This window comes from Zeugodacus cucurbitae, chromosome Y, assembly GCF_028554725.1.
Source record: "Zeugodacus cucurbitae isolate PBARC_wt_2022May chromosome Y, idZeuCucr1.2, whole genome shotgun sequence".
NCBI lineage: Eukaryota > Metazoa > Arthropoda > Insecta > Diptera > Tephritidae > Zeugodacus > Zeugodacus cucurbitae.
The window spans coordinates 8,428,428-8,437,579 of record NC_071673.1 but is presented as its reverse complement, the minus strand read 5'-3'; the positions used below and the strand labels follow the sequence as shown (position 1 = coordinate 8,437,579).

General features: G+C 33.1%; 2 protein-coding genes across 2 annotated transcripts; one reads left to right on the top strand and one right to left on the bottom strand.

Moving 5' to 3' along the window:
- Nucleotides 1–5,475: 5,475 nt before the first annotated feature.
- On the top strand, nt 5,476–6,617 carry LOC128923527 (uncharacterized). The gene is made up of 3 exons (XM_054235793.1): nt 5,476–6,008; nt 6,073–6,213; nt 6,294–6,617. Exons 1-3 carry the CDS (start codon nt 5,745–5,747, stop codon nt 6,615–6,617), a joined length of 729 nt encoding a protein of 242 aa, XP_054091768.1. The 5' UTR covers nt 5,476–5,744.
- A 304-nt stretch (nt 6,618–6,921) lies between these two features.
- Nucleotides 6,922–8,888, bottom strand: LOC128923497 (putative nuclease HARBI1). The gene is made up of 3 exons (XM_054235755.1): nt 7,943–8,888; nt 7,629–7,882; nt 6,922–7,565 (listed from the first exon to the last, which is right to left on the bottom strand). The coding sequence occupies exons 1-3, from the start codon at nt 8,036–8,038 to the stop codon at nt 6,983–6,985; spliced, it is 933 nt and encodes a 310-aa protein (XP_054091730.1). The 5' UTR covers nt 8,039–8,888; the 3' UTR covers nt 6,922–6,982.
- Nucleotides 8,889–9,152: the final 264 nt, after the last annotated feature.

Genomic DNA, 9,152 nt, shown 5'->3' with positions numbered 1-9,152 from the left:
AGTAAATCTTATTTTGAAAAAAAAAATCGAACCTCAATAATGCACAGACTACAGTTTCCTATTCGTTTAGCTTTTGCCATGTCCATTAATAAGTCTCAAGGCCAAACAATTTCCATTTGTGGGTTAGATTTGGATAATCCATGTTTTTCCCATGGGCAATTATATGTTGCATGCTCACGTGTGGGAAAACCATCAAATCTATTTGTGTTAGCTCGAGACAGGTTAACCAAAAATATTGTGCACCAATTAGTGCTAAGTTAAATTAAAATGTTTATAATTCAAAAAAATAAATACTACTATTAAAAATTAAGAATTATCTTTCCTAAGATTATAAAATTAAATGTTGCATGTTATCAACTAACAATTTTGTAATTAACTTATTTGTTAAAACAAATTTTATGAAAATTTGTGCTTATTATCAACTCTACAAAAATTTTCATCAATAATTTTAAAAATTTTGACCTCAAGTTCAAATCTCAATCCCGTGGATTTTTATACCAGATATGTATATATTAAGGCTTCCGTCTTTATTCATAAATAATAATTTCACTGTAGTGAATAGTTTACTTCAACACAGCAAATCTAAAAAAGAAGGAAATGTTCGTTCTGAGAATTCGAATGATTCAAACCGATTTATCGTTTAAGTTCAAAATTTTACAGTTTCATATGTACATACATAGGTATGTATGTGTCATGTTAGCGTGTTGGAGAGCCATCTTCTTCATTTGTTTACACGCTACGCAACAAATCAAAGAACGAACTTCGCCAAAAATATTTATACTGATCAGAAACGTTATTCCCTGAATATATTAACATTCCATACAAATAAATGGCCTTGAACAGAGTTCAAAAAGCGTTTTAACTATTTCAAATAAAAATTGGGCGGGGCGAAGTTCGCCGGGTCAGCTCGTTCATTATATAAATTAATTTTTTGTTTGCTATATACTTTTTTTTTGTATTCCTTATAATATATATGAATTTACTTCATTTCATTTCTTCATTTGTATAATTTCAAATTTAAATTATATACTTAAAACTAACTTATATCCGACTTTTCTATTTTATTTTCAGTTTTTTTTTTTTATAATTTATTTATGATAATTATTTTTTTGATAATTATTCATCTTTATAATTTGTTGGTTTTTATTTTTCATTATTATTATTATTATTTGTTTTTACATTTTAATTTTATTAGTTACCTTATTACAATGGCAATGGTTAGGACTTCAGTCCATTTATTGCCATGCGGTGTTGGTTTCTAAATGTTTTGTTTTTTTTTATGGATTTTTTATGGTTATGGAATAGGATAAAGATATAGATTCGAACATTATTATACTTTCGCAACAAATGTTGCTAAAGAGAGTATTATAGTTTTGTTCACATAACGATTGTTTGTAACACCCAAAACTAAACGAGTTAGATATAGGGTTATGTATACCAAAGTGATCAGGGTGAAGAGTGGAGTTCAAATCCGAATGTCTGTCTGTCCGTCCGTCCGTCCGTCCGTCTGTGCAAGCTGTAACTTGAGTAAAAATTAAGATATCTTGATGAAACTTGGCACACTTATTTCTAGGCACCATAGGAAGGTTTCTTTCGAAAATGAGCAAAATCGGAATACTGCCACGCCCACAAAATGGCGAAAACCGAAAACACATAAAGTACCATAACTAAGCCATAAATAAAGCTATGGAAATAAAATTTATTATGAAGGATCGTACTATGAAGGGGCATATTTGGATGTAATTTTTTTTGGGAAGTGGGCGTGGCCCCGCCCCCTACTAAGTTTTTTGTACATATCTCGCAAACCAATAGAGCTATATAAACCAAGCGTCCTGCAGTCGTTTTTTTTTTAGCCACTTCCTAATACAGTCCAAAAGTGAAAGAAATCGGATCATAACCACGCGCACCTCCCATACAAAAATTAGGTTGAAAATTACTAAAAGTGGGTTAACTCATTAACGGAGAACGTCAGAAACACTAAATTTCACATAAGAAATGGCAGATGAAAGCTGCACTCAGATTTTTTTACAAAATGGAAAATGGGCGTGGCGTCGCCCACTTATGGGTCAAAAACCATATCTCAGGAACTACTCGACCGCTTTCAATGAAACTTGGTTTGTAATAGTTTCCTTACATCCCAATGATATGTTGTGAAAATAGGCCAAAACGCTTCACAACAGCGCCTACTTCCTATATACCAGAACTTTGAAGACAATCTGAATCGTTTACTTTACAATATATAAAGTAAGAACTAGTGAAGATATCGGTGCAGAGCTTTGCACAAATACTATGTTTATAGTGTGGCAGCCCCATTCTAAAAATCGCCGAAATCGGACCATAGGTTTTTAAGGCCCCATATATCGAACACGAGGACCTCGGTGCTTCTGCCCTAATATTATGGTTTCCAACTTTCAATGGACTTTATACAATATATATGACGAATATGTGGGTCAAATTGTGTATTATATAATATAAATAAAGTTAAATAAATAAATTGCGAGAGTATAAAATGTTCGGTTACACCCGAACTTAGCCCTTCCTTACTTGTTTTTTCATTATTATTGTTTATAATGTATTATTGTAATATATTGCAATTTTTCTGTTGTTGCCGCAGAAAACAATCTCAAAAGATTAGAATTAGTGTTTTGTTCTATTTTTATAAGGCTTTTTTGTATTATTTTGCCCGTTTGAGTTACCACTGTAGAATTATGATTTTCTTTTACTATTTCTTTTCTATATCTTGAAGTTAGTTTATTGCCGTATCTTTTATTAATTTTGATGTAAATGGTTTCTCCAACGTTATATGCTTTAAATGGTTTTCTATTTTTATTGTGAAAAATTAAGTCTTGTTCTTGTTTCTGCCTAAATCTTTGAATGTTATTCTGTCTTGCTTTTTCATATTGTTCAGGGTTGGTATATATTCTGCGTCCAAAAAATGATTCGATAGATTTTTGTCCCGTAGTTGAATGTATGGAGTAGTTGTATTCGTAAACTGCTCTGTCGAGAAGCTCTGAAAAGGATCTTTCAGTATTTTCTGATTTTAAACATTTTATTATTTCTGATAAAGTGGAATGGAAACGTTCTACTTGTCCATTAGCTGTGTTGGTGTGTGGAGGTATTCTATGTATATTAATCCTAAGTTCATCTTTTAACATAAAAATTATTGAGTGGGCGTTTAAAGATTTTTCGTTATCAATTATGATATTCTGAGGTACTCCGAAATTGAAAATTATTTGTCTAAGTGGTTCCCGTATGTCTTCTGAAGATCTTGAATTTATTAATTTTGCTTGTGCGTATTTGGAAAATTTGTCAACTGCTGTTAATATTAAATGTTTATCGGCTATATATATATCGATATGTACTATTTGCCCTGGATATTTTGGAATTGGAGTTGCTTAAATTTCTGGATTATAAGGATGTCTATCGTATTTGTTTTCTGCGCAAATGCTGCACTGTTTAACTATTGATGTAATTTTCTGTAACATTTTTGGAAAATAAAATTTTTCTAAATTTTTTTTTTTTGTTTTCAATTACATTTCGGTGTGCTCTTTTATGTTCTATAAGTATTTGGTTTTCCTGTTCTTCATTCGATTCTAAATCCTTAACCTTCGTTTGGGTGTGTCTAACTTTGTAATTACAAAAATGTATTGGATAAATTTCTTGAATTCTGCCTATTATTTTTTCTGAGGTAAATATTCCATTTATTACTGAACCGTTACCGTTTTGTTCTAATACTGCGCCTAGTGCATATTCTGAAGCGTCTGTTGTGAGATTAAATTCTGTATTATAATTCGGATATTGCAGTATTACGTCTTTTGAGATGAGAGCAGATTTAATTTTGCCGAATGCTTCTTTGGCTTCTTCCGTTAAATGGATATTAATTTTCTTTGAAATATTTTTAGAAATTCTACCTTCTTCACCTCGAAGTAAATTCGTAAGTGGTTTCGCTAATTTTGCGTAGTCTTTTATGAAGCGTCTATAATATCCGGAAAGACCTAAAAATTATCTAAGATCTTTAAGTGTTTTGGGATATGGAACATTTTCAATGGCTTTTACTTTAGATGGGTTTGTGGAAATGCCAGCAGAAGAAACTATGAAACCTAAAAATTCTACTTGACCTTTATAGAATTCGCATTTGTCTGCTTGCACTTTCATGTTAGCTTTACAAAGAGTATTAAAAATTATATCAATATGTTCCGTATGTGATTCTATGTCTTTGCTAAATATGATTATATCGTCTATATAGACATAACATATTTTTCCTATGTGTTGTCTGAGTATGTCGTCTAATGTCCGTTGAAATATGGATGGAGCATTTTTTAGTCCAAAGGGGAGTCTAGTGAACTCATATTTTCCGTTGTTCACTAAAAATGCTGTCTTCTCCACGTCGGAGTCTTTAAGGGGAATTTGGTGAAAACCGCTTTTTAAATCGATTACTCGGGTATGGGATATCTGTCTGCAATAGTGACCGTATTTAATTTTCTGTAGTCGATAACCAGTCTAAATTTATTTTCACCAAATGCGTCGTCTTTTTTTGGTACAACCCATATTGGTGAGTTGTATGGTAATCTAGATTTTCTTATAATACCGTCTTCTAGTAATTTATTTATTTGTTCTTCTACTTCTTGTTTTAGGCTAATAGGATATGGGTAAGATTTTGAATAAATAGGAGTATCTGAGTTCGTTCTAATTTCTGATATTACTTTTGTCGTATAGGTTAATTTTTCGTTGGGTTCTGAAAATAAGTTTTTATGTTTATGTAAAAGTTGTTTAATTTGGTATTTTTCTGAAGCATTCATATGTTCATCACGGATTAGAATAGCATTAACGTCTTGAACTTTATATTGGTGGAGTTGAATTTTACGTTTATTTGCTACGATCATAAAATTTTCTGTAGTATTACTGCTGATAATTCTTTTAAACTATCATTTCCAAGAATTGCGTGAAAAGTTGAAAGAGCTGGTAATAAGAAAAACTTTAGTTTACATTCTTCGATATTAAATAGATTTAAGATTTTACCACCAACAGAATTTGCTAAAAAAGAGTTATCGTTTTCTTTAGGATTTGGAACTAAATTTGAATGAATATAATTTTTATTTGAGCCTGTATCTACTAATATTTTTAAAATTTGTCCGCTCTCCGTTTTGCATTTGAAATAAGGCAAGGAAGAGCTATTTAACCTAAAAAATGTATATCTGTCAGATCTACAGATGGTTCATCTTTATAACTTTCTACATTATTAATGGTATTGTAGTTATAGTCACTGTATTGGTAGTCGGTAGTTTGGTCATTATCGTACTGGTAATTCTGTTCGTTTTTAGGTTCAAAGCATGAAAATTTCTTTGAATTTTCGGTGGTGGATGGTTAATCATGGAAGTGTTATTTAGTGGCCTTTTGCCTGAATCTTGGAGACTTGAGCCTGGTTTTCACTAGGTCATATTTGACGTCAAATGCTGTCAAAATAATGAAAACGGGTTGTCATATGGTGTCAGTTGCGTTTGCCGGCATATTTGCCAACGAACGGCAATTTAAATTGACAGCGAAATGAAAACAATCAAAATACGTTATGTGGCAATATTTGACATCAAAATTAGATTTGCCAACATGTTGGCAAATTATTTCCATTTGCCTCGCGAATGATGTGCAAAAATAAATAAAAAAGATTTTTCGCTTTTCAAGGTAAGTGTTTTATTATATTTTCTAATTTCAATTAATGTATTATTCCAACCTTTTTCAGTTTCAAAATGGCAGAAGAAATGAGTGCAAATACAGAAATGTTAATTCCAAGCATCAAGCGGGTGCGAAAAATGAACGCAAAGTGGACAGCGGAGGAGACTGAGCAACTAATTCAAGAAGTGGAGTCAAGGGAAGGAACCTGGAATTTCCTTTCCGCGGATTATCGCGATAGGAATTTGCGTGAGGCTCAGTGGCATGAAGTGGCAGAAACACTAAATATGCCACGAGCCGAAGTATCAGCCAAGTGGAACAGCCTTCGTTGTTCTTTTCGCGTAAGTTTTTCACATATAGTACACAATAGTACACAACAAATTGCAATATATATATATCTTTTAGGCGGCCTTCAACCGAAGGGCTCATACAAAAAGTGGACAAGGTGCTGGAAGAACGCCTACTATGAACCCACTCTACAAATCGCTAAAGTTCCTCGAGCCTACATTAAATGTTGAAGCGAGCACCACTTCAAATTTAATAAATGTAAGTATATATATGTATATATAATAATTTATAAAAAAAATATTAATATTTATTTTTCATGTGTTTATTTGTTATTATAGGACAGCTCGTCGACCCTGACCACTCCAACAATATTGTTTGAGTCGGAAACGGTATCTGGCGATATTCCACCAACGCCATCTACTTCACGACCCAATTTAAGGAAACGTCGTGTTCAAAAAAACGACGATGGATACATTGAAGTAGTTCAACGTACGCTGGAGACCCTCACATCTGCTACAAAAACTGATGCTTGGGATGATTTAGGCAACTTTGTGGCATCAAACGGCCGTGAGTGGGACCAAGAATCTCCACAACCGGCCAGAGAATTCAAGCGGGACATATGTGAGTTGATATTTAAGTATCAGCAGAAATTCACACGGTAAAAACAGTTGCAGAATTGTATATGTAATAAAACATAATTTTGCTGTTATTTTATAGCTCAGCATAATGCCGTTTAAATATAAAATCTTTAACTAGTCAAATGAAATGATGTACCAAATGTTCCTTTTTTATATCTTTTTATATATATTTTTAAATGAACTTAGTATTTTTATAATTAGTAATACAATAATAAATATAAAATAAGAAATGAATTATATAAATATATATTGAATTCAAAATGATATAACTTTTGTTTTATTTAAAATTCAGAAAGTTTTTAAAATAGGTATAATGAACATATTTTGTATTTACAAAATAAGTTAAATTATAGAATTACACATTTATAAATGAGAAAGATAGGAGTAAACTACAAAGAAGAGTTATGCAATATTGTCCTATTATATTGCCATTCAACCTCTCCATGAGGAGTCATGAAATACTCCATAAATCTTTCACGGACATTTATCGCGCTGTCTGCTGGTCTACCTAAAACACTGCTTGGCCGAACTGATGGAAGCATTCCATTTTCCCCCAACTCCATTCGCCAATTACCTGGATCGATAATGCCATTTGTGTCTTTGTCTACGTCAGACATTCGTATATATATAGACTTGCGTATTAATAGATAATTATGTAATACACAAATCGCGAGGACAATAATTGTCGCATGTTCGGGAGTAACGTCCATTGGTCTTCTGAGGATCCGAAAACGCGATGCACAAATGCCAAACACATTTTCCACCACATTTCTTGCTCTGGATAGCCTATAATTAAATATTTTGTACGACATCACTTGATTGCGGAAGCTGAATGGTTTCATTAAGTATGTTTTTAAAGGAAAAGCGTCGTCAGCTACAATGGCAAATGGCATTTCATCACTTTCATGTGGAAGTGACTTCGCTGGCGGAAAATTTAAACTGTTTTCTGCAAGTGCCGTCGAAAGAGCACATCTGAAAAATAATAATGTTTTTTAGTTATTAACGTTCAATGATATTATTTTATATTAGTTTTACCTTGCGAAAACGCCTCCATCAGATTCCCGACCATAAGCTCCAACTTCAACAAATAAAAATTTATAGTCGGCATCAACCATAGCCATCAAAACGATGCTATTGTATTTCTTGTAGTTGAAATACTCAGAACCGCAGTTCGCAGGCGCCTGAATCGCTATATGTTTCCCATCCAACGCACCGCAACAATTAGGGAAATTCCATCGCTGGTAAAAACGTTCCGCTATTTCTGTCCATTCCTCATGAGTGTTTGGAACCTTATTAGAAAATATTTTATATTTTATCACTGACTAACGTGAATAGGCATGAATACTCACTTTTAAAAATTCGTCCTTTAAAGCTTTAAAAATTGCACTACACGTGTTATGCACTATATGGCAGATGGTAGTTTTCCCCAATAGAAAAACACTCATCAAACTCGAGAAGTTATAACCTGTGGCTAAATAGCGTAGTGTTACCGCCAGTCTTTCACCGACCGAGATCGCTTCACGGAATCGTGTGTTTCTTTTGTAAATATATGGAGTAAGACGCACCACTAAAAATCGAAATCTTCCAGAGTCATCCTCAGGAAGTTCTTCAACCACTTTGGGTCCTGAGAAACCAGCTTGGATCGAAGTGTGGAGTAAAATCCACTGGTGCAACGATTCCTTAATCCTGGTCTAATCCACCACTGCTTTGGTTTCCTTTGCTGAGTCCTTTTCTTTTTCCAAGCTTTTAATGACGTTATAAGACATAACGCCGCAGTTACTATTGTAATTTTTCTATTTTTATTCATTTTTACACTTTCACGCACTTAGTTAAAAATAATTATATCTTCAATTTAACAGCTGTCAAAATTGCCTGTTCACAATTGCCTGTTCACAATTGACATAAATGAAAACAGGTGGTCAATCATTTTTTGAAAGGCACTGCAGTATCGACATTCGGTCAGTTTGGATGTTGTAATGAAAACGCATTTGCCACCAAAAGCACAGCTGTTCGTTTAGGCAGTTTTTGATGTCAATTATTTTGACCTAGTGAAAACCAGGCATTGGTCGGTTTGCATAGTTAATAGCATTTGTTCTAAAGCTAACGTCTACATCCATTGGTTGAGATGGTTTTGGTGGCCTTAGAGGAGGATTTCTTTGATGTTGGCTATTATGTTGTTGGTTCACAGGATATTGAGGATACCGTTGTTGACCATAAGGATTAAAATTTTGATTTAGTTGTGGAATGTAAGCTAATTCAGGGTGAAATTTAGTTTGCTGAAATTGTTGGTTTGGAGGCTGCATATATTTTGGTTGGAACTGTTTTAATTGAACGAATTGTTGTTGTGGATTTTGTTGCTGTCGATAGTTTGGTGAAAAATTGTATTTTTTGGTTATATGCATATTGTGCTCTAAAACTCTGATTTTCGAGTTTTAAACAAATATATAGAGCTTCGGGAAGACTTTTCGGTTCTTTAATTCCGAGGAGTCTAGAGAGATCTCCTGAAAGTCCCCTAATGAAGGTATCTAGTGCTTTTGCAAGGCAGTTTTCGGTTGGTAA